This window comes from Aspergillus fijiensis, assembly GCF_003184825.1.
Source record: "Aspergillus fijiensis CBS 313.89 unplaced genomic scaffold BO72scaffold_35, whole genome shotgun sequence".
NCBI classification, from domain to species: domain Eukaryota; kingdom Fungi; phylum Ascomycota; class Eurotiomycetes; order Eurotiales; family Aspergillaceae; genus Aspergillus; species Aspergillus fijiensis.
The window spans coordinates 69,854-93,581 of NW_024469011.1; the positions used below are offsets into that span (position 1 = coordinate 69,854).

Here is a 23,728-nt window from a genome sequence, read left to right on the forward strand (position 1 = left end):
TCTATAACACAGCAACCGACAACATGGTTGATCCCCGTCCATACCACGTTCTCAGGTGTGTACTCCAGGAAGCATCTATCCGAATAATCCGCTAATATTATGGTGTACAGCTACGGCACCCTTTTGGGTGTGCAGATCTACCAGGTAGGCATGCACATGCCGCCGCGGCGACCATAGCTCCCACTAAACTCACTGACAATTGGCGTGAAAGTCGTTCGTGTCGGGCGTCATCGCATTCAAAGCCCTGCCTCGGCCGCAGTTCGCGCAGCTCCAGACGGCCACTTTCCCCATCTACTTCTCTCTCCAGTCCGCGCTGCCCGTCGTCGTTGCGTTGACGGCCAGCCGGGCGGGCCAGCTGCATGGCGTCTCCGGTCTTTTGGAGCCCGAGAACCGGGGCACGCTTCTTTCCATGGCCACCGTCGCCATCGCCAGCTTCGTCAACTTGACCGTCCTGCGTCCGATGACGGTCAATGTCATGCGCGAGCGGAAGCACCAGGGTAAGATTCTGCCATGACTTACTGCTGGCTACTAAGCCGGAGGCATCTTCCGCTGACGATGGGTGCCAGAAACTCGCGACGGCAAGAAGAGCTATGATCCGGCTCCCCATTCCAAGGAGATGATCGCTCTCAACAAGAAGTTCGGCCGTCTTCACGGTATCTCTAGCTTGGTTAATCTGGTTTGCCTGGGTGCTACGGTCTACTACGGTGCTGTGCTCGGGAAGCAGTTGGCGTAGGTGTCGGGCTTGCCTGATTTCTGCAAGGACATGGAGAGAGACACGGGGGGTGGGGGAGATTACTCCCAAACTAGGGTAGAGGCTGGTTATAGCATTAATGCAAACAACTTAGATCGAATGGACAATGGCAAATCCATAAATGGGACCAATGGTGTATTTATCCAAGGTTAGTAACATGGTGGAGCTAATAATATGTATTTCTCTGGTACACAGTTTCATAGATATGTTGACATTATCCTTTAGAACTGACATATTATTGTATTTAAGTACTGCAACAAACTGTTCTTAACTTCTTAGTTAAGCGAAACAGAACCATGGGGGTGTATTTACACCAGATCGTTTTGCAGGGTGCCAGGCCTCGCAGTGGTGGTTGAATACGCGGGCTTTGTGGAAGAAGGACCTGATTTGTGTTCGAGCTGGATGCGAGCCAGACAAAACATGCGACACTCGCGGCGGCAGCAAGAAGGCGTTTCAGGGCGGGAGAAGGACGCCTAAAAGGGATGCTCCAAAGGTGTCAATCGGAAATGATTTCATTGCCCGTTCAATACGTCTGAATGGATTATCAAGGCTCCTGTCCTTTAGTGTTTTGTCATCTTGTTACTGTGCTTCGGTCCGCCTTGTATACCTGCTTCTGTATACTCGAACGCCTAAAATCCGTGTATCTCGTTGCCAAAACGGCGTCATAGCCACGCATTGATGAATAGCATATGCTCTAGATTAAGATTCCGCTCCTTTTCGACATGCATAATCGTATTGAGTCCCAGGGTATCAATGTTCCTATACTTTCCGCCAATCTATGCTCACTGACCAAAAACAATTCCAGAAATGCGCCGATACAGCTACCGGTTCAGTTAGGAAGGTACTTGCGAATGGCATCCTTGAGGGCGCTGATGCGCCGGTTAGTATGCACGAAGTACTCGCGGTACATATCCAGACTCTCCTGCACGACCTCCTGCCGCACCCGCGATCCCGCGCAGATCTCGCGCATGCGGGTTTCCATCTCCTTCCGGAGGAACGGCTTACTCAGGGACGGGTTGTTCGGCATGCCCGCGAAGACGTTGTCGTAGCCCTCGACCAGGGCGATGCCCAGCTGCGTGGGGATCAGCTCTTTGACGGCGCTGCGGCCGCCGCCGCGCGTGTTGACGGCGACGTAGTGCCGGTCCTTGATCTTGGCAATGTGCTCGGCCATCGTGGCGTCGGTGCCGATGCCGTTGGCGTCCATCAGCGCGATGAGCTCGGGCTCCGTCAGATAGTTTGGGGCCGTGGTCTTGCCGTCGAAGATCTTGGCCTCCGTCGGCTCGAACTGCTCGCCTAGCTGGAAGTTCGGCAGCTGCTGGCTGCTCTCCCACTTGTCGTAGACGTAGACATCCAGGTAGTTTCGTTCGAGGACGAGCAGACCCTTAGCGTGGAACATCTCGTCGCCGTATTCAATTGCGATCTCCGTAGATTGGCCCTTGGCGTCTTCGGAGCAGCACGCGAGGAAGCGGCGCACGACGAACTCGTACACTTTCTTCTCGTCGGCGCTGAGGGCGGATGGCGAGACCCAGCAGACGGGGTGGATGGGTGGATGAGCTTGGTCGTTATGATGGCCTGCTCGTGGGGTTCGGAAGCCGCCGTCCAGGAGACTGCGATGTTTTTATTAGCAGCGAACTTACAAGGATCTGACTGTGATCTCATTGATCTTACTCTCGAGCATATTGACCCCAATTCTGGTCTGGGAGTTGTTTCTCAACCAGTTTCTTCAGATCGATGGCCTTGTCGAATTGGTCGGTTTCGGTACGTGGGTAGCTGATGAAACCTTTCGTATAGAGCGCTTCGGCAACCTGACGCTCGTGGTTAGCGGCGCGTACTCCACTTTGGGAGGTGTTGGTAGTGGCGATACCTTCATGATTGTCTGACTGTCCATGCGAAGGAATCGACTGCCCATCATTTGCAAATCGACCGTCGTCAACGGCAAGGGCCGCCATTTACTGGTGGGTTTCTGATTGACTTTGGTGACCCTGGCCATTTTGGCGAGAAGGCACCGCTCAAGCATGATGGTCACGACGGCTCTGTCGAACAGATGCACACGTTTCCACAGGAAGTTGACCTTGATTCCTTCTCGTTGTAGCATGACCTTGATGCCCCAGAGTGTCTCAGGTTTGAAGTTCTTCACTCGTAGATAGCGATCAACCACAAACCCCAGGGTGGGAAACTGGCAGGATCCTACACATTGATCAGCAAGCTGCATCGGCAGAAGTTGCACCAAGAGGTTCACATACCATAGCTTACGACGGTATCTTCCAAAGCGCTCGATAATGGTTTCAGCTGCAGAGTCAGTAGCCGAGTGAAAGCGGCACCGATGCGGAGATCAAGCTCTATCCTCGCTGCCACTGCATTCGCTTGAAGATCATCAAGCTCTATCAGCGAGCGAGCAGCATTCAAGACGTGGCTATATGAACGGGTCAGTCTCACCTCGCAACCAGGTGAACGACAACTTACGCTCTCTCAGTATTGCTGAATCTGGCCCGCTTGACGAGGATGCGAGCATTTCCTTCCTTTGCCTGCTTTCGAATCTCGGTTCCAATATGTTCACCTTCTCGATCGCAATCCGTCCAGATGAATAGAGCTTTGCTCTGTCGTGCTTGCTGCTGGATATTCCTTGCAATGGCTGTTTTGTCCTGTCTGACGGATCAGTTGCTCAACATCCGGAGTTTTGAGACGATTAGGCTGCGTACGGAAGACACGGTTTCATGGACTGGAGCCTCGAACAAGGCCCCCGGGGGACAAGAGAGCCAGCTTTTGTACTCTCGCGCAAACTCCAGGTCTGTCAGATGCCCGAGGACGCTGGTCATCGTGACATTGCAATGGCCCCACGTGCTCCCGAAGTTAAAATCGAACGAGTAGTTCTTCACATATCGGTTGCCGGTTACATTATTCTACATCTACCTTAGCGATACGTTACAATGCTTCCAACTCGCTTGAAGCCACTTACTGTTTGGAATGTGCCTCCAGACAAGTGCTGGGCCACGGCTTTGGCAATGGCCGGCTTCTCGGCCACACATAGAATCCTCGTCATGACAAGGTGTCTGGACCAAAGGAGACAGGATCAACGAGTCTCCATGATACTTCTGTCTTGAAAGAATTCTCCTCCTGCAAGACTGGATTGTCGGTCATTCCTCACTGGAAGCAGAACCGGAACGCGCCGAAAGACACGCGAGAGTCACGGGAAGGAAATCACGGATTGGGCGTAACTTACAGCCTGATGCCTCAGGTTGTGATCTGCTCAAATGATGCCTCAGGCAGGAGTATACCTAGAGTGGCCCAAGCTCCCGGTGATATCCGAAAATGGCAAGGTGGCAGCTCCTCAGCAGTTGCTGTTTGCTGTTTGCTGTTTGTTGTTTGTTCCAAGTTGTTTGTTGTTTTTCCCTCAATTGTTTAGTCCCTCGCTTTTCCATCCTGCGCTCTCCACTCCCATGTGAGAGAGCTTTCCCCCCATCACCACAGCAGCAACTTCAAATTATCACAAGCTCCAATTTCAATTTCAAGATGGCGCTACCGCTTCCTGACGTCAAGTCAGCCGTGGACTGTGCGTCCTTCAGCCAGACTGTCCTACCCTTCTTGACGCAGCTTACCACCCTCCCCCAGCAGCTGCAGGTCGCTGCGGCGACCAAGGATGCGACCCTCCTGAAGGAGATCTACCTCACCACAAACCCTCTTATCTCGGCGCTTGGCTTGACCTTGGTGCTATCCGTGCTGTTCGTCATCACCTCCGAGATCAACCGCAATTACTCCCAGGTTGATCGGTGCTGGAGCATCCTCCCTGCTCTGTACAATGTGCACTTCGCTGTCTGGGCTCGCCTGAGTGGTCTGCAGACCCAGAGCGTGGACACCATTGCTATCTTCACGCTTCTCTGGAGTGTCAGTTATCCCTCGCAGCTTTCACTCCTCGTTGTTACTGATATCCATCCAGGCCCGTTTGACCTTCAACTACTGGCGCCGGGGCGGCTACTCGATCGGCTCGGAAGACTACCGGTGGAAGATCGTGCGCTCGTGGGTCAACGACAACCGATTCGTCTTCTTCCTGTTCAACATCACCTTCATCAGCCTGATCCAGCCCCTGCTGCTGCTCCTCATCACCGCCCCGACCTACAACTTCCTCTGCCTGGCGCAGATCGCGGAGCACCGGTCGTTCGAGCTGCCCGACCTGATTTTCTCGCGCGTCGCCTTCTTCTTCCTCCTCATCGAGTATTTCTCCGACCAGCAGCAGTGGAACTTCCAGACTGCCAAGCACGAGTACCAGCAGACCGCCCGCATCCCGGAGAAGTACAAGGGCGTCTTCACGGAGGAGGACCTGGAGCGCGGGTTCGTGGTCAACGGCCTCTGGTCCGTCTCCCGCCACCCCAACTTCCTCTCCGAGCAGGCCATCTGGCTGACCCTGTACCTCTGGAACTGCTACCGCACCGAGTCCTACGTCCAGTGGACCGGCGTCGGCGTCGTCGGCCTGCTGCTCATCTTCCAGGGCAGCGTCCGGCTCACCGAGTCCATCAGCGCCGGCAAGTACCCCGAGTACCGCGAGTACCAGGCGCGCGTGGGCCGGTTCATTCCTCGTCTGTCTGCCAAGCCCAAGTACAAGGGCAGCGGCAAGAAGAAGGCCCCTCGCCAGGCCGCTGAGCAGGTTGAGCAGCCTGTCCAGGAAGAGAAGAAGAGCCAGTAGGCGGTAAGCATATATACTTCTGGCCGGTCGCAGCATCTTTTTGGTTAGAGTCGTAGGTGGACACGTTATATCGGAATATGCGGGGTAAATATCTTGGTGTCACATTTTGGAAAGATATGCTGTTCTTGTTTCTTCTCAAAATTTTTATCTGAGATCCTGTACGGGGCTAGTTCCTTCTCCTTGGTCTCCTTTCTTCTCTTCTTGAATGTGTTCTTGTCTTATATTTCGCTCAGGGAGCAGCAGGTTTATCTGGAATCGGTGACGGGGCGGCGTTGAAAAGCATATGTGTATATGGTTGAATATACAAAACAATTGAGAAACACTCTTGCTCGAGCAAGAACTACCGGAACGATGGTTCATCCATAAACAGTAAGCCATATATTCAAGTCAACACAAATAATACCTATCTACTCCTTCATGCGTCCGTCGGTCCCTCCGGGCTTTTCCCTGCACGACCTACTCAAACCTTACTCCCATGAAGCGCACGTTTGCCTCTTCGGTCAATAACCCATCGCCGATGACCCCAACCTACAAGCCTCGTGCATCCAAAGCGGCGCGAAGCGTCTTCTGGAAGCCAAAGACATGCTCGGGGCTGAGCATGGTATAATGGGCGCCCGCGACATCATGGAAGCGGGGCTGGGAGCGGGTGAAGTCCTCCCACTTGCTCAGCTGCTCCTCGCGCCACTGCTTCTTGGACGCGGCGACGACGGCCAGCGGGATGCAGTAGAAGACGTCCATGCTGGCGATGGTCCCGGACGGGTCGTAGTCGACGGCCATGCTCTGCAGCGAGAAGGCCAGACTGGCCCATTTCACGAGGGCGGTCTCGGACAGCGCCAGCTCGCTCAGGCGGGTCTGGTCGGCCTCCTCCATGACGCGGGCCAGGGCGTCGTCGCGCGACTTGTCCCCGTCCTGCAGTTCCCGGGACAGCTCGCGCGAGCGCGCCTCGGTGATCAAGTCCAGGAAGTAGGAGAGGTGGAGCAGGCACTCCTTCCAGTCGAGCTGGCGCATGCGGGATTTGATGTGCGGGGGCAGGTTGAAGGAGCCCAGGAAGCGCACCTCGTCGCCGTTGCGCTCGAGCACCTTGCCGACCTCGAAGGCCAGCATGGAGCCGTACGAGTAGCCCGCCAGCGCGTAGGGCCCCTCGGGCTGCTCGCGCTTGATGGCGGCGTGGTAGGTCGTCACGACCTCGGCGATGGTCTCGAAGGGCGTCTCGCCGTCGTTGAAGCCCCGCGCCCGCAGCGCGTACACCGGCCGGTCGACCAGGAACTTGGCCAGGTTGAGGAAGACCAGCACCTCGCCGACGCCCGGGTGCACCAGCCACAGCGGCTTCTTGGTGCCCTGGCCCTGCAGCTTGACCACGGGGCTGTACTCGTGCTTCGTCTGTTGGAGGTCGTGCAGGGCGCGGGCGAGGTCGCGCACCGTGCTGTGGGTCATGAGCGTGATCATGGGCAGCTCGGCCGTCAGGTCCAGGTGCTCCTCGATGTTCTTCTTGAGCTTGATCAGCTCGATCGACGTGATCCCCATGTCGAAGATGGGCGTCTGCACGTCGAAGTCGCCCGCGGGCAGCCCCAGCGACGTCGTGAAGATCGAGAGCAGCTGCTGCTCCAGCGCATCCGTCGGGTCCTTGCGCGTCACCCGCCGGTACAGCTTGACCATCTCCTCGTTGATCTCGAGGTAGGGCTGGTATTCGCCCTTCTCGTAGGCGGTCTTGATCTTGGCCCGCGACAATTTGCCCAGCGCCGACTTCTGCAGCAGGGACCGGTCCAGCGGCAGGAGCTTCGGCCGGCAGCCCGTCGACATCATCACCACCTTCGACATGGCGTCGGTCGTCTGCACGCGCGTGATCATGTCCTCGGGGACGTAGGTGGGCAGGTACACGACGATGATCTCCTCCGTGTCGCCGCCGGGCGGGAAGGACGAGAAGCAGCAGTTGAAGCTGCGTGTCAGGCCCGCGATGTTGGCCTCGTCCAGAGCGCTTTCCACCTCGTGGGGGTAGTAGTTCACCCCATTCACGATCATGGTTTCCTTCGCGCGGCCGACCAGGGTCAGGTTCCCGGCCTCGTCGATGACGCCGCGGTCGCCGGTGCGGAACCAGTTGTCCGTGGTGAAGGCGTCGGCCGTCGCAGTCGGGTTGTTGAAGTACTCCTTGAACACTACGGGACCCGAAACCTCGAGAGACCCGACCTCTCCTGCCGGCACGGGGTTGTTCTCACCGTCGGAGATGCGCATGCTGATGCCAGGCATGCAGGACCCCACAGAAGCGAATTCAGACGATCTTTGCACATCGTACCGGGGGAAATCGGTGTTGAAGATGGCTCCAGCACAGGTCTCTGTCATCCCGAATCCAGGTATAATAGCATTGGGGGGAGCCCCGTGCTCTTCCAGAAGCTTCGCCACCTCCTCGCAGGTCTTGGTCACGTTGGCCTCGCCACCGGATGCGATGTATCGGAGACAGCTCAGGTCCCAATTGTGTTGAACGGAGTCTCCCTGGCTCTTGATGGTAGCGCGGATCTTGCCGAGGAAGAAGTTGGGAGCAAAGGTCCTCGAGACGCGGTGCTTGTGGATCAAGTCAATAAAGGCCGTGGGGTTCGACAGGACATCGGGAGCTTGAACATGGATCTGGTCCTTTTCCCCGTACATTGCTTGAAGGTGGATCTCGATCATCGCGGCAACATGATCCAGACCGATCCAGTTCAAGAATGAGGTTCCCTCCGGCAGCTCGACCACTCCGTATTTACCCTCAATAGCTGCCAGAATTTGCCCATGACTTAGACACACGGCTTTGGAGTTGCCAGTACTCCCCGAGGTGAGCATGAGTACTGCATTGTCACTGGCACTTGAATCTCGGCAGATGTCGGAGCTATCTGTTGGTGGGGCATTGTCCACATCGAGTGACTCCACTGCGACTGGGTCGATAGCTTCTTGTCCTCCAAACTCGGGCAAGAGGTCGGCCCGTGTCAGGCATAGGGGGTTGTTGAGCATTTTTGACAAGTGTTCAAGATGTGCAGTGCGGTGGTTTGGGTTGTTGGAGAAGGGAATCGACAAGGCAGGGAGACATCCAACGAAGAGAACGGCCCAGAACCAGACGATGATATCCCAGTGAGTATTGAAATGAAGCAGAACCACGCTTCCGGGTCGGAAGTCTTCTCTCGAGCGAAGAGCCCAGGACGCCTTCAAGGCTAGCATGAATAGCTGACTGTAGGAGAAGACTCTGGGCTCGTGCAGGTTGCCCATAGAGTATGAGACGACATTGCCGCTGCCTTCTTTCGCAGCGACGGTTTCTAGGAGATGTTGTAAATTTCGAAAAGACATTGTGTCAGTCATGGAGAAGGTGGATGGGGGAGTGAGGACATGGAGAACTGAGAGTCAAACAGCTTCATAGTACGTCGCGGCGCGTCGCCTTTATAACCCTACTTGCCCAGGGTTTGGAGCTTCAAGGAACGCATGATGGGCAGTGCCATTTGTCTCCGCAGTGCTCTCTTGGCTAACGAGGATCAGACTCTTTTGGAAAATATGCAGCCGTCCGAGATATGCAAATGAGCTGGCTTTCTTGTTGACAGTGTCAGTTAGGCTACTTTGGTTAATGCTTATCATCGTATCTAGACGTACAGTACAGTCAATTGAACACGAGACTGCTCGTCCGAACACACGGATCCGAATCGAGTCCGCATTGGCGAAGAAGGTTAGCAATGTGGATTGGGTCCTCAGAGTGGTGTGTGTCAATAAACTTCAATTAAAGACGCATGGTCAATGCCGGCCATCCCGTTTGATTCATGAGACCGCTGCCGTTAACTGCTCGCCAAGACTGTGACATGAAAGGCGCAGTGATGTCGATCCTGCGAGCTGCCATGGAGTACTGGAGCACACTTTGTATTTGCGGGCCAGTCTGAGCTGCCCTTGGTCGACCGAGACAGTAGGTAGTCACCGCCACACCCCAGCTATCGGAAAGATAATGAGCCTAGAGCTGCCCTCGATTGGCTTGGTTAAGCTGCCAAACCCATCACTCTTTACCAGAACATGGCTTCGGCCGGTTCTGGCCAGCAAACAAAGCTGTTCTCACGCCAAATGAGGGCTGCCATATCCTATCCGCGGATATGAAGCATCATGGCGATGTATCGTCCGGGCTCATCAACATATGTGGCTATAGCCCGACAAGCGTTCAAGCCAAGAGTCTGGGCAATGTATAGCATGGAGCGAGATGGATTGAGACGGTGCTCAGCGGAAATGGCGGACAGACGAGGGATTCGAAACGTGAGTATAGTCCCGCATATATCATGGCCTCCCTTGCGTTCCACTCCTCGTTTATGCAGTATCACCATGAGACGCTCCTGTGAATCAGATGCATATATGCAGCTGCCGGTAGTGGCTTATGATCTGTGACATGACATGAAATCTCATGGTCGAGAGATGCTGAGGACGGAATGGTGTCCTTCCACCGTAGCAGTACTCAGTCAATTCTGGATCAACGATCATCGAGCCTTATAACCAACAGTAGTAAATGCACAAACCAACAGACTAGATCCCGGTAGGCTGCAGGGTCTCACCTGCTTCTGCTATGTCATAAATCGATGGTGCCCAAAGATGCCAGCGCAGAGGATGGGTGCAGGGTAGGCGATTTGAGAGGAAAGAAGAAGGTTGGCGTTGACCCCGCCTGACGAAACTTGGACGACACACTCCCCCGAAATGCAATTTATAAGAGGCTGGCGACCTCCTCTGAGAAACCCCTCCCTTCTCCTTAGGTTAGCTAAGCTACACAGTGCAACACCATCCACATCTAAGATGACAGTCGCACCTAACATGGGCTCCCGAATGGCCTTTATCGGTCTGGGAGAGATGGGCAAGGTAAGAACCATATCCCCACCATACTACAATCAGCTTACCTTCGAGATCCCACGACAAGAAACTATGCTGATAAGAGCATCAGGCAATGACTCGCAATCTTCATCGCGATGGAGATCTCACCAGCCCATTGACCCTCTGGAACCGAACCAAAAGCACCGCGGACGCCCACAGCGCTGACCTCGGAGGAGACTGTAAAGTGGCCGAAACCGTGCAGGAGGCGGTCGAGAATTCCGACATCATCTGGTCATGCCTGCAGAACCAGTCCGCGGTGGAGCAGGTCTTCGACAGTATCTTTGCGGCCAACGTCAACATCACCGGCAAATTGTTCGTCGACAGCTCCACCATCGCCCCGGAATGGTCCAATGCCACAGCCAAACGGGTCATCGAAGCTGGCGGGGAGTTCGTCTCGATGCCAGGTAAGGAAATCGCTATCCTGCTGACAGAGACTCTGGCTTTCTCTCTCGTTTTCTGACGCTCAATTCTCTTCAAAAAGTCATGGGCGAGCCTGTGGTAGCAGCAGCCAAGAAACTCATCTGCATCCCAAGCGGAAAGCCCGAATCGGTAGACCGAATCCGACCATATCTGGAGGGCGTGTAAGTTTTCAACGTAACCCAATTCCCTTCCTCCCCCAATTGCATAACGAATTCCGCCGGGGAACAATGTGTACGGTAACTCATACGCAAATCCAGGGTATGTCGGGCGATCGTCGATCTAAGCGGAGAAGAGCCGGGCACCTCGTCCCTCCTGAAGCTGATGGGCAACTTCCTGATCATGACGACGATGGAGACGGTGGCGGAGGTCAACGTCTTTGCCGACAAGTCGGGGATCGGCACCAAGAACATGAACAAGCTGATGGGCGCCATGTTCCCCAACCCGCCGCATGCCATTTACAACCACCGCATGCTGACGGGCGAGTACTACGAAGGCACAGTACGCGCTATCTTACCCCCAACCTTTCTTCTCACATTCACTTCCCCAGCTGACACACTACGCTTTTGCTATTTGCAGCCCATCGTCGAGGTGTACAAGGCATTGGCCCTCACCGGCCAGGTGCTGGATATGGCCAAAGCATGCGGCGCCTCCGTCCCCATCTACGAGGTTGCACGGGAGCACCTGAAGCTCGTGCAGGAGCATGAAGGGTCCAAGGCCGACATCACGGGGATTTATGGCGCCGTCCGGGTGAAAAGTGGATTGCCCTACCGGAATGGCGCCGCGGAGGGGAGCAGCGATGAGAAGAAGTAAAAGTTATCCCCCAACTCGGGGGCGCGTGGGTGGATGGCGAACATTGAGGAGTACGGAGACATTCATGTAATAAGCTGTTCCGAATAGGTTTTTCAGTGGCTGGCCACTAGGAACTGCAGCCGACGTGTCGAATTTTCCCATTTCTATCTGTGAACAGTACGATACCGCAATTGTTAGTCGAGGAGAAATGCATTGGACCTGTCATATGGTCCCTTGGCTATCCTTGGGGCTCTCTCATTCTCATTTCCCGTGTCGTGGCCTGCTATTTCCAGGCAGAATGCACGTTGGCTGCAGGACATTGCCTGCGGTGCTACTTCTATGGTATAAGGCAAGCATTGGGTGTGAACTCGTCCTGCACCACTGTTTCCTTTTCCTTTCTCTTTTTTTTTTTAGCACGGGAGCAGAAGTCGGTGGCTGTGACTTGGTGTTTCATTATGAGTCACACCGCCAGATCTCCGGATCCATTGCACCAATATATTACGATTCAGATTTGTATCAAAAAAAGCTAACAGTGTACTGATCATCTACTATACATACATACACAACACGACACATCATACACGAGACACATCCCCATTGCTCATCCGAGGGAGGGCATCCACGAGCGTGGTGAGGAAGAGGGAAAGCAATCTAGACAGGGTCACTGCAGTACCAGATGGAGGTAGGGTAGAAAGGTTGGAGATAGAGGGGGCGTAGCGTGCGCTGGGGGTGGAAAGCATGACGCTTGGTATTAATGGGCGTGGCCGACCACTGTTGATACAGGAGGGAAGAGGTAGATTTGAAGGAGTGTGGGATGCATTGAGCCCCTCCAGAAATCGATTTGAGAGAAGATTGAAAGGAGATGCTCCGTGACTGGAAAATCAAGAAAAATAGATACAAGACCTAAACAAGATGGAAGGAATCGAAATAGAAAAAAAGAAAAAAGAAAAGCGATGTATGTTCCCCTCATCAGCCATGAAAGTATTCCCTGCTCCAAATAGACACACAAATAGAAAAGACGAGATAAGAAACCCGGCGATGGGTTTATGGTGGGAGTGGCGTTGAGTCACGTCCATCCTTTCCTTTGGCGCTGTCGTCCGTCTGGGTCGGTTCGGGGGGAGCAATCGTGGCGCCGGAGCGACCATCGAAGTACTTGGCGAACTCGCCAGAGTCGGGCCATTCCCGCGGCCCCAAAAGACGAATCATATCGTCTCGGCTGAGAACTTCTTTGGCCAGAAGTTCTTCGGCCACGATGCCGATTTCCTTCTTCTTCGCCTCAAGGAGGTCGCGGCATTGCTTGTGTGCCTTAGCAATGATTGAACGGACTTCCATGTCAATATTGCGCGCCGTTTCTTCCGAGAAAGGCTTGTGCATCTGCGATTGAGGGTCCTCCTCGTAGAAGATATAACGAAGACTGGGAGACATGCCATACTTGGTCACCATGGCGGTGGCCATCCTGGTTACTTTGTTGAAATCGTCACTGGCGCCAGTGGTGATGGTATCGAAGTGTAATTCTTCACTGACACGGCCACCAAGCGTCATGGCCATACGGTCCAGCATCTGCTTCTCGTTCATCAAGTAGGTGTCACCGTTGGAAGGTAAGTACTGGGCGTAGCCCAAGGCTCCCTGACCACGGGGGATGATAGAAACCTTGAGAAGAGGATCGGCCCAACGGAAGTACCAGCCACAGATAGCATGTCCAGCCTCATGGTATGCAACTGTACGCTTTTCCTCGGGAGAGAGTACAAGTGATTTCTTTTCCAAGCCACCGATTACACGCTCGATCGCCTGCTCGAAGTGCTTCATGGTAATGCTCTCCGCATTTTCACGGGCCGCTGCACGTAAGAGTTAGCATTGCGTCTAGCATCAAGAGATGGGTGGAGACAAACCAACGAGTGCCGCTTCGTTCACACAGTTCGCGATGTCAGCACCTGCAAATCCAGGGGTCAAGGCCGCAAGTCGTCCTTTCAAGTACTCGATGTCTTCATTGGTCACGATTTTCTTTAGGTAGACAGCAAAGATCTGCTTGCGACCATCCATGGTAGGTCGGTCGATGGAAATATGTCGGTCGAATCGACCGGGACGCATCAAAGCCTTGTCCAAAATGTCGGGTCGGTTCGTACCAGCCAACACGACCACTTGATCGGAAGTGTTGAAACCATCCATTTCGGTGAGAATTTGGTTCAAGGTACTCTCGCGCTCATCATTTCCACCACCCATGTGATTCTTGGAACGCGATTTGCCGATCGCGTCGATCTCATCGATAAAGATGATGCAGGGAGTATTTTTACGGGCATTGGCAAAGAGGTCGCGCACACGCGAAGGACCGACACCAACAAACATTTCGACGAATTCAGAGCCGCTGACGCTGAAGAAGGGAACGCCAGACTCACCAGCAGTAGCCTTGGCAAGCAAGGTCTTACCTGTACCAGGAGGGCCCGATAGAATAGCACCGCGAGGAATCTTGGCTCCCAGTTTTTGAAACTTCTTAGGGTTCTTCAAAAAGCTAACGAACTCCATGATCTCCACTTTCGCTTCGTCCATGCCAGCCACATCGGAGAACTTGATTTTGATGTCCGACTCGTGGTTGAACCGTTTGGCCCGACTTTTGCCAATGCCGAAAATACCGCTCTGGCCACCTCCGCCGCCTGCACGTCTCGACAGGAAAAAGAGACCGCCGAGAAGAAGGACCGTAGGAGCAAAAGACAAAAGTGTAGCTGCCAATGGAACCTCCTCAGAATATTGAACGGGAATTCGCTCCGCGCTTGGAATGCCGAGTTCCTCCTGCGCTGCATCAAGTTTCCGTTCAAAGCTGTCGACAGAACCGATGCTGAAGAAATAGTAGAAGCTGCCATTCTGAGCAGGCGAGCCGGGATATACGCTGGCAACCGCATCACGATCCAGATAAACTCGCACTCGGTTGTTGTTGATCACAACTAGCTTCTCCACCAAGCCCTTCTCGAGGAAATCCGCTCTAAACTCCTGCCAAGTGATATCCTGTTTGTTCTCCGAAGGGAACAGGCTGGTATAAAACCAGAAGAAGACGAGGGAACCGATCAAGATTGACGGGACATCAAGTTTGATCTCGCTGAACTTGGGTGGCTCGCCATTGGGCTGTCCTTTCCCGTCTTTCTGCTGTTGTCCTTTCCCAGATGCCGCCCGGGCTTCTGCTCGTCTTTTCCTGAGATCATCCAGATGTTTCTTCATTTCTTGAATGTCCGCCTTTGTGTGTTTGCTGGGGTCTGTGTGATCCCTTAAGAACTCGTTCTGCTTGTCCTGTACCTCTTTCTCCATGGCTTCAAGGTCCGCCTTCGGGTATTTGGTGGGATCGTCTCCCCACTTTCTTTTGAACGCCTCCCGCACGGCTTTGACCTCTGCTTCAAAGGCCTCAACTTCCTCCAAAAACTTCTGGTGCCGAGGACTAGGAGACTCAGGATCTTCTTTGCCATTGGTAGCTTTCTGTGAAGATCCCTTGTTGGCGTCTGAAGATTGTTCTTGCTTATACACCTCATTCATATCATAGATATTGCTCACATCCCTGGCGAATTTGATGAATTTCATTACGGACGGAGTCTTCCCTTGGACAACTTGTTCCATGTAAGACCTCATGTCTGGATTCAAGCCGCAGACCATGCACTTTTGTCGCATCTCCTCCACCATCGATTTGGCCGGCTCGAAATCCATCCGTGTCTTCATCTCCTCGACGAACCGATTGAGCAGCTGCTCGTCTTCGGGTGTGATGGCGTGCTGGGGGGTGTTCTTCGCCTTGGCATTGCCAGATTGACCATTTGTGCCCTCCGTCTTCTTGTTCTGGCCATTCCCGTTCGCTGGTGGCTTCGAGCCGTTGTCGCCGGGATGCTGCGTGGCGTATGTGCGCGCTCGTTGCGCGAGGATCAGGGCCGAGACGCGGGATTGGGGGGCATGCACGGTGAGCGGCCCGGCGCGGAAGACGCTGTCGGCTACTCTCCTCGAGTACCGGGCGAGATTGCCTGGCCGTCGAAGCAAGGAAGCCATGATTGTGAGGGGGAGGTGAAGGGTATCGTAGGCCCGGGAGGGCGACCAGTTTCAGATGGGTGGCGCGATAGAGCGTACGTGGTTTTTGATCTACTCGGATATCAATGGCACAGGTAGACCAGTAGTTGCCGTGTAAGGCTCGTTTCCAGAAGCACGAGGTGTTGAGGAGAAAAGAAAGGTGGTGGCGGGGAGGGGGGCGGAGGGAGAGGGGAAGCTCTTTAGATGGAGCTGATTTCGTGCCGGAACGAACGATCGTCTTCCCGCCGAAGAGGTCATCTCGCTCGGTCGTTTTTCGCCGTTCCGTTGAATCAGCTGAGTCATCAGGCTCCCACCGCCTTTCTGCATTAGTGATTGAGGACCGGCCAGAATCCTTAGGAATCTGGTGGACTCCGTCATGGACATGTTGGTTCTGGATACGTTGTAGTCTTAGACACCGCTGCGGCTTGGAAACACTGTTATTGGTCTTGGATACTTCTGAGGACCAGAGTTTTGCTTAGAAAAAGATTTCAGAGTCGGACATTGATTGTTTAGTTAAGATCTAGAACACATCCAGCATGAACAAATTGCGACCACAGCCAATCTACTGTCTTTCACCAGAGACTTTATCTGATGCTCGGAGCCACTGCTGCTGGACGAGTCGACAAATTTATCAATATCTCTATATGATTAGGCCCATATAATGACAGCGAAAGAAATATAACAAGTGGACATGAAAGTTCATGACACAAGAGAAACCACTGGGATACTTTTTGACAAAGCAAAATGCTTAACATTGAACAAAACCCAACTCCATTCATAACCTCAAGGTATCGAACCCGACCGGGCAGCCGGGGAGAAAGAAACGTAAGAACCCAAAAAGACCCTTTAGTCGAGATCCATTTCCTCCTGCGTAGTACCGTCGACCAAGACTCTGGTCCTCTTTCCTGTTCTGATGCGCTCCTCGCCGTGGAGTCTGGTCTTGCCCGTGTCCAGAGCGGCCAGCTGGCCCTCCTCGCGCTCGCGCAGCTCCTTGCGGATGAGGTGCTCGCCCGAGGCCACCACCTTGCGGTCCTCCTCGCGCTTGCGGTCCCGCGCAAGCTTGCCCGCCAACCGACGCTTGGTGAAGACCCGCTCTCTGCGCTGCCGGATCTCCTCCACTCTCTCCATGGCCTTGATGGTAGCGGCCACCAGGTTTCTGTCGTACTTGACGGGGACGTTGCGCTTCTTGGCGAACTGGGACAGGACGAGGGAGGAGTCGACGATCATCTCCTTGCCCTTGGCGGCACGACCGACCTTGGTCCACTTCACACGTCTCGGTTGTCGCTTAGCCTTGAAGTTCTGGTGGGTAATGGGGATGTCAGTTTCGTTCTTGAGATTGATGGCACCACGAAAGCGTGAGGGGAAAGAGGGGACTTATCATTTGCTCCTGCAGAAACGGAACGCCTTGGCGTCATTGCGGACGAACTGAATACCCTTGCTAGGGTAGACCGGGCGAGAGCAGAAGTGGCAGGTTTCGACTCTATCGGTGTTGTTCGTCAGAAAAAAAATGGCCACAGCAGTAGCGATAACGATACTCAAGATAAAGGCAAACTCACCTCATGATGGGCTATTTTATCGCGTGGAAAGGTCCAACGGCGACTGTGTAATAATGACGGTAGTAGAAAAGTACTGTCGCAAAGTACCGCTGGAAAATGAATGAACAGAAGCCGCAGTGAACCTCCTGAATCCCACCGTCGTGTCGAGAAGATATCTGATGTCCAGGACAGGAACCGCCATTCAAAAAATTGAGAAGCGTGGAGCAGCCGGCACTAAACCCAAACGGGGGATGCGGCGCGGCTCCGATTTTTTATCTGGACTGCGGCGGCTTCTCCTTCCCCAACGTCACAACTTCGAGATCTCTTTTGCGCCTCCCCCAAGCAACTCATTTTCCGGATCACCTTCGCTACTGCTGCAAGATGTCTGCTTTTCTCTACGGTGTTGGTATTGCTACCGCTGCCTTTCTGGTACGTCTGAAGTGGATTCTGGGTGGTTGTGGATTGTCAGTGGGCTAACCTTCTCTTCCTCGGTCAGGGTCGCGCAGGCTATGTCGCTCTCCAACGGTCTAGAGGCGGTATGAACGCGGCGGGCAAGGCATTCTACAAGGGGTAAGCTGGCTTGGCTTCTGTGGTCGGGCAAGGACAGAGTACTAATCGATATCAAGAGGATTTGAACCTCGGATGAACCGTCGCGAAGCGTCTTTGATCCTGGAACTCCCGTACGTCGAAGCTACCACATACTGAATGGCAAAGATCTTGTCTAACGAACTGTCTAGGGAACGCACTTTGAACAAGGACAAGGTTCGCAAGAAGCACCGTCAACTTATGCTGCTCAACCACCCCGATCGTGGTGGCAGCCCCTACTTGGCCACCAAGATCAACGAGGCCAAGGAGTTCCTCGACAAGCAGCTTTAAATTCTCTTTTTGACCGGAGAGTCTTCAGCGAAGCATTTCCATGCCGTGAAAGACGATAGGGTACATTTACGTATCGACCATTGTACAAGAGTTTCTTCTTTGGGTGCGCATAGCGAGGCGTTGGTGGAAATTTTCTGATCCCGGGAATACATCCCTTGGGCACGCTCCTGATGGGAGACCTGTATTTACACTACTACTGTATACTGATGAGATCGCCACTCTTGAATGTATAGCTATGATTTATTGGCACACATGTGGTTTGGAGCCTAGGCTGAAGCGTTGACGAGTAGCTCTGCATGTGCTCGTCGTATGCCTGTCGTATAATTATATAGACCTCGCTGATCCACCTTGTGTGACATGTGATAGGTCTAAGTAATGGTAGACCAGGACAACCTGGGATGTTTGAGCCTCTAATCATGAGATGAGGTCTGTACAGAGTCAACTGCCAAGCTGAGCCAGGGAAATCGCAGGTTAACAGGTGTCAACAGGTGTCAACAGGTGTCAACATTCAAACAACCCAGTATGCAGAACGGCAGAAACGCATGGATGGATAAAGAATTTAGTCATAGAGAAAGGGAGAAAGTGGAACGGCCACTGGCAGGCAGGCAGGCGGGCAAGCGGGCAGTCAAGCGGACAGTCAAGCGGGCCATGGCAGCCAAGGCCGGGAGTCACAGCTTCTGTACGGAGGGAGCACCTAAGTTAGTCTGTAGGAAAGGTAAAAAGCGGGCTCGGACGGAGAGAAGGCCTTCCATCTTCCGTTACCCACGGAGATTCGGGGTTAACGACTTCCGTCCGTTCTCGTATTCGGACACCCTCCATCGAAGCTTGATGCCAGATGATACGATCAGACTCTCATGACAAGATGAAGATCAAAGGAGCTAATGCGGAGTACTAACACCAGGCTGCCGTCATTATTCTCTAACTAACTGTTGGACTAAAGACGTATATGGCAAACAATAACATATGTGGCAGTGGATGAGATAGCAAGCTATCTCCGTCCGGATGCAATAATAATCTGTAAGCTTGTGTCTCAACTCTCTTTTTTTTTAACTCTCCCTCTGGTCTGTCTGTCAGCTCTCGGATCAGATTTGAGAATTGATCCGGTCCCATTATTGCTTCGATCCCACAATAATCAACTCAGTCAAGCTGTCGTCCTTGACTGTCCTCCACCCCTGAATATTCTCTTCCCCTATCATTCTTTCATATCTGGATCCTTTCCTCTCTCCTCTCCTCTCCTTTATCAGGCAGTCCGAAAAGAGAGAAGGGAAAAAGTAGCCCGAGTCGCCACGTGCTTGCAACTTATCGGGGAAAGGAAGTTAAGGAAAGCAAGCAAGCACTGCAGTCAGTGTGGATTACTCAATCCACCCTCAGTCTGTCTGTCCCATCCGCTAACCAAAACCAATTCATTCCTCCCCCGACCGACTTCATCATTGTTCTTCTTCCTGTCCTTAGGGTCCCGTTTCTTTTTTAACTTTATATTTTCTTTTCCCTTCAACTCCGCCGCTTTCTTGACTCGGTGGATGCGCAATTCTTCATCGAAACTGGTTACTCGATCGGCTCACCCTAGTCATTCCTTATCGTGAATAATCAACGGTTGGCTTGCATCTGCATTCCATTGACGTCGTCGCCGGGAAAAGTAACCCCGCATTCAGCCCATTCTCGACTCGACTCAAATCATACCCGCTCGGCCTAGAAACTCCACTCCGTCATAGAAATTCTCCTTATACATTCGGGAACCTTTTCCTGTCTTCGCTCCCATCGCAATGGATGGCATCGGGGAAGGCCCCGACGGCATGGGCTTCGATATGCCCATGCTCATGAACCAGCAGCAGCAGTTCTTCGGCGGCTATCCTCACGACACTTCGCCGATCCCCTCCGCGCATCATAATGCGGCGTTCCAGGATGATACCGCAATGGGCATGGGTGATGATAGCAATGACGCCAAGAGAAGGAGAATCGCAAGGGTGAGTCGCTGATCGTGTGGTTTGACGTTACTGGGTCGTCGGGTCGGCGATGGGCTGATCGTGCTTCATACAGGCTTGCGATATGTGCCGAAAGAAGAAAATCAAATGCGATGGCAAGATGCCCAAGTGCTCCCACTGCATCAATTACAAGACCGATTGTGTCTTTACCCAGGTAGAGAAAAAGCGAAATCCACCTAAAGGGTGAGCGCTCCTCGCCCGGCTGTGCTATCGTCGTCGGTTCCGCGCTAACAACTTGGGGTCATGCAGTGCCAAATACATCGAAGGCTTGGAAAATCGATTAGGGAGGATGGAATCGCTACTACGCCTTTCGGGCCTGCTGTCAGAGGAGGATGGAGGAAAGACTGACCTTGGGACCTTAGAACGACGTCTTGCCGATCGATCTCTGGCGAACGGTGGTCTGAGTCTACCCAGAAGCCCAGGAAAATTCAATGCCTCCAACTCCAACAGCCAGTCTCAACAGGCCTCCTCGCATCACTCTACCCCTCGGGTCGAATCACAGTCAAGTCCGCACACAGCTCCCACGTCTCCGGAATCGCCGAAGGAATCTGAAAATGAAGTCGAAGGTCTGTCGGATATGATGTGTTCGCTTGTGACGAATAACTGTGGAGAAACAAGATACATTGGTCAGTACATGCATCAATATCAGATGGCCCAGAAATGCAAAGCTGACCTGCTATAACAGGATCGTCGTCGGGATTCTCGATATTCTCTCCGAAAGGCATACAATGGGTGAACGAGAAAACAGGCGACTCGTCATTCCAGGACATGATTTCCTCCGCATACATCGATGACAACAAGTGGATGTATTGGAAGCCTGAGATCTTCAGCGATATATTCGCCCGTCGAGTCTTCAAGCCGCTGCCTCCTAAAGAAGAGGCCATGTCCCTCTTCCAGGACTTCTTCGCCAACTTCAATTGCATGTTTCCGCTTTTTCACGAACCAACTTTCATGCACTTAGTAGAGCGGCAATACTCTCGGGATCCGTACGAAGGCTCCGGCTGGTGGGCTAGCATCAACGTCGTGCTGGCAATCGCGCACCGAATCCGGGTCATGAATAATCTGGTGCCACAAGAGGAAGACAAGAAGGCGTGGCTTTACCTGAAAAACGCAATGGCCGTTCTAACTGAGCTCACGATGCGGAACACGGATCTGCTGAGCGTCCAGGCCTTGCTGGGAATGGTAAGTGGTCTTCGTTGAGTGCTGCTATAGATTGTTGACACGGTCCCAGTCACTCTTCTTGCAAGGTACCCCCAACCCACAACCATCTTTCTTCCTTGTCGCGGCAGCGATTCGGCTGTCCCACAGCATAGGGTTGCACAAGCGCGGCTCGGGGTTCGGTTTGAATCCCGTAGAAGTCGAACAACGAAAGCGGGTGTTCTGGATTGCTTATTTGCTGGATAAAGAGTAAGCCGAGCCCTTCTCCTTTGCACTGCGTTCGCTGACCTCCGACCCAGTTTATGTCTCCGTTCCGGCCGTCCACCAGTTCAGGACGATGATGACATGAACGTCGAATTACCGAGTGAAGACCCCCCTGACAATATTGGCAATGTGCCACTGTCAGATGGAAAGAGCAAGTTCAACCTCTTCAGGTCGATGTGTCGTTTTGCTACGATTGGGAGTCGAGTATACAAGCGACTATATTCGGCGAAGGCATCGAAACAGTCGGATGGGGAATTGCTGAATACGATTGGAGAGCTTGACAAAGAACTCGAAGAGTGGAAGGACAGCATACCACTTGACTTCCGCCCCGAGAACGAGATCAAAGCAACTCATACCCCGTTGATCCTGCATGTTGTCGTTCTCCACTTTGCTTATTACAACTGCTTGACAACGATCCACCGAATGTCTGTTCATCATGGGTACTGGACAAGCCGTCTTTCCAACTATGCCATCCAAGGCCTCAATGCCAGGCCCTTGAATCCAAGGGTATTCTTGTCAGCAGTCCTTTGCGTGACCGCTGCTCGAGCGTCCATCAATCTCATCAAATATATACCGCAAGGCGACTTTGCATGTGTCTGGTCAGTACACATCTTGTTGAGCTGCACGATTGTCTGCTAACAGGCCCCTCTAGGTTGATACTATATTATCCGGTCTCCGCATTGGTCACCCTGTTCGCTAATATCCTCCAAAATCCCAACGATGCACGAGCGCGTTCTGATGTGAAGCTGATGAATGTGGTGGTCAATTTTCTGTCGACGCTGGTATCCGATGAATCAAACGGAAGCATCAAACGCATGCTCACTCTCTGTGGCGAATTTGAACGGATCGCGCAGGTAGTCCTCGACAAGGCTGAGAGGGAGTCTCACTCGAAGAAAAAGCGCAAGGCCACTTCCGATGATCCTAAGAACGCGCAACAGCCACAACCATCTAATACAACCCAATCCCCAACGACCCCCGCCACCAGAGCATCAGATGCGCCTTCCTCGGCCAGAACCGCAGTACCCCTTGCATCGTCTTCGTTCCCGACGGCTCAGAATAATCAGCCCACGGGCAACTCACCCACTGCAGCACGCAACTTCGTTCCCGACCAAGCCTTCTCTGCAGCCGGTGGCGGTCTTCCCCCGAATCTTCAGGAAACTATACATAGCCTTACAAACCTGGGCCCCGACTTTGAAATGCTCAGCCCACACAACTTGGACGGCGTGCGATTTGGCGAGCAGCCACCCTTTCCGACGGCCGCTGCCGACAACCCCCTTTCATCCTTCCAGCAACCCTTCGTACCACAAGATCTGTGGCAGATGCCGATGACCATCGAATGGGATTGGGCCGACATGTCGAACAATTTTCCGGTCTTTGGTGACACCAGCGGCCCCAGTGGCGGGCCTCCGAACGAGTCATGATGCTATGTACACGACAAACACGGGGCGAACTGGTCACACAAAGGACGGGAGAGGGGGCGGTATGGGTACATGCATGCATAACGACTACTTCTGATTTGTTCTCTGTCTCATTTTACTTCAACCTTCCATTCATCACATACGGGAGTTCCACGGAGTTGCGAGGGGCTAGGCCGAACCTGATCCGAGGCTTTACGGGGAGGGGTGCGGGATATTATGCTTCTTGGAGGGTTTAGCGTTTATTATTATTTTTTTCTATCTATTCCCCCCTACCCCATCCACTCACCCACAAAAAGTCCCATCATATACTTCATGACTTCGTTTGATACCTCTCCACTAATCAGATTCATTTGGTTGTCTCTCTCAAAACACTTTGACCTTGAAGTCTCGTGTCCATTTTTGGGGCCGAGATGTGAGACAAAATGCCGGCATAATTTCTTTTCTCCTTCTGGACCGTGTCTTGAAACTCTTGTGAACATACATGGTTTTGTACTTAACAACAACCCTCTCTTTCTTGTTCTTAGGGGAACTTGTGATTGCTTGTGTACTAGAAGTGTATGACTTGAAGATTTCGATGTAAAGATCAGCAGTCGCCCAATGCAGATACCGTCATATGTATGGGGATAGCACGTCGATTTCCTGGATTATTGCCATCCGGTGCTGCGCCGCCTGTCCATGCTCAATTCTGAATACAATATGGTATAGTAAGTACTTCGATGATCCGGCTGTTGTATTGTCCTATACCGTCATACAGGAGGTATACAGAAGGCATGGCACGGGCCAGTGACCCCGGTATTGATGCACGCTAAATCCTGACCGGAAGGTACCCGCGTCGATCCGTTCCGGCCGGAGTCGAGATCGATGTGGAACCTCCCCTCCGTCTGTCTTGTTTAGCAGAGGGAATCCGGTCTATCAGCTCTTGGATAGCGCATCGCTGCAGTATGCTCGACGGTGGACCGACTGATAACACC

General features: G+C 53.2%; 9 protein-coding genes across 9 annotated transcripts; 5 read left to right on the plus strand and 4 right to left on the minus strand.

Annotated features, from left to right (window-relative positions):
- The first annotated feature begins 13 nt into the window (after positions 1-13).
- On the plus strand, positions 14-1,152 carry BO72DRAFT_529166 (DUF4149 domain-containing protein). The gene is made up of 4 exons (XM_040950229.1): positions 14-55; positions 111-144; positions 212-497; positions 567-1,152. The coding sequence occupies exons 1-4, from the start codon at positions 24-26 to the stop codon at positions 731-733; spliced, it is 519 nt and encodes a 172-aa protein (XP_040799615.1). The 5' UTR covers positions 14-23; the 3' UTR covers positions 734-1,152.
- A 212-nt stretch (positions 1,153-1,364) lies between these two features.
- Positions 1,365-3,933, minus strand: BO72DRAFT_407699 (DNA topoisomerase 3). Its single transcript, XM_040942362.1, has 7 exons — positions 3,708-3,933; positions 3,451-3,651; positions 3,215-3,393; positions 2,995-3,164; positions 2,616-2,938; positions 2,420-2,556; positions 1,365-2,358 (listed from the first exon to the last, which is right to left on the minus strand). The coding sequence occupies exons 1-7, from the start codon at positions 3,789-3,791 to the stop codon at positions 1,581-1,583; spliced, it is 1,872 nt and encodes a 623-aa protein (XP_040799616.1). The 5' UTR covers positions 3,792-3,933; the 3' UTR covers positions 1,365-1,580.
- Positions 3,934-4,141: 208 nt separating this feature from the next.
- Positions 4,142-5,776, plus strand: BO72DRAFT_407704 (DUF1295 domain protein). Its single transcript, XM_040942363.1, has 2 exons — positions 4,142-4,633; positions 4,686-5,776. The coding sequence occupies exons 1-2, from the start codon at positions 4,262-4,264 to the stop codon at positions 5,427-5,429; spliced, it is 1,116 nt and encodes a 371-aa protein (XP_040799617.1). The 5' UTR covers positions 4,142-4,261; the 3' UTR covers positions 5,430-5,776.
- An 8-nt stretch (positions 5,777-5,784) lies between these two features.
- Positions 5,785-9,173, minus strand: BO72DRAFT_162699 (non-ribosomal peptide synthetase). The gene is made up of 2 exons (XM_040939323.1): positions 9,039-9,173; positions 5,785-8,978 (listed from the first exon to the last, which is right to left on the minus strand). The coding sequence occupies exon 2, from the start codon at positions 8,751-8,753 to the stop codon at positions 5,958-5,960; it is 2,796 nt and encodes a 931-aa protein (XP_040799618.1). The 5' UTR covers positions 8,754-8,978; positions 9,039-9,173; the 3' UTR covers positions 5,785-5,957.
- Positions 9,174-10,035: 862 nt separating this feature from the next.
- BO72DRAFT_449579 (NAD(P)-dependent oxidoreductase) lies at positions 10,036-11,773 on the plus strand. Its single transcript, XM_040945059.1, has 5 exons — positions 10,036-10,271; positions 10,354-10,687; positions 10,765-10,864; positions 10,961-11,201; positions 11,280-11,773. The coding sequence occupies exons 1-5, from the start codon at positions 10,227-10,229 to the stop codon at positions 11,511-11,513; spliced, it is 954 nt and encodes a 317-aa protein (XP_040799619.1). The 5' UTR covers positions 10,036-10,226; the 3' UTR covers positions 11,514-11,773.
- A 763-nt stretch (positions 11,774-12,536) lies between these two features.
- Positions 12,537-15,506, minus strand: BO72DRAFT_381972 (ATP-dependent metallopeptidase FtsH/Yme1/Tma family protein; the record flags this gene model as incomplete). Its single annotated transcript, XM_040941451.1, has 3 exons — positions 12,537-13,327; positions 13,382-14,753; positions 15,057-15,506. The coding sequence occupies 3 exons, from the start codon at positions 15,504-15,506 to the stop codon at positions 12,537-12,539; spliced, it is 2,613 nt and encodes an 870-aa protein (XP_040799620.1).
- A 534-nt stretch (positions 15,507-16,040) lies between these two features.
- On the minus strand, positions 16,041-17,238 carry BO72DRAFT_449581 (ribosomal eL24 family protein). Its single transcript, XM_040945060.1, has 3 exons — positions 17,081-17,238; positions 16,903-17,004; positions 16,041-16,830 (listed from the first exon to the last, which is right to left on the minus strand). The coding sequence occupies exons 1-3, from the start codon at positions 17,083-17,085 to the stop codon at positions 16,371-16,373; spliced, it is 567 nt and encodes a 188-aa protein (XP_040799621.1). The 5' UTR covers positions 17,086-17,238; the 3' UTR covers positions 16,041-16,370.
- A 129-nt stretch (positions 17,239-17,367) lies between these two features.
- Positions 17,368-18,184, plus strand: pam18 (putative mitochondrial DnaJ chaperone (Tim14)). The gene is made up of 4 exons (XM_040945061.1): positions 17,368-17,488; positions 17,556-17,629; positions 17,686-17,739; positions 17,797-18,184. The coding sequence occupies exons 1-4, from the start codon at positions 17,441-17,443 to the stop codon at positions 17,933-17,935; spliced, it is 315 nt and encodes a 104-aa protein (XP_040799622.1). The 5' UTR covers positions 17,368-17,440; the 3' UTR covers positions 17,936-18,184.
- A 1,167-nt stretch (positions 18,185-19,351) lies between these two features.
- atrR (transcription factor atrR) lies at positions 19,352-22,760 on the plus strand (the record flags this gene model as incomplete). Its single annotated transcript, XM_040949457.1, has 7 exons — positions 19,352-19,899; positions 19,973-20,100; positions 20,167-20,543; positions 20,603-21,099; positions 21,149-21,324; positions 21,375-21,938; positions 21,992-22,760. The coding sequence occupies exons 1-7, from the start codon at positions 19,699-19,701 to the stop codon at positions 22,758-22,760; spliced, it is 2,712 nt and encodes a 903-aa protein (XP_040799623.1). The 5' UTR covers positions 19,352-19,698.
- Positions 22,761-23,728: the final 968 nt, after the last annotated feature.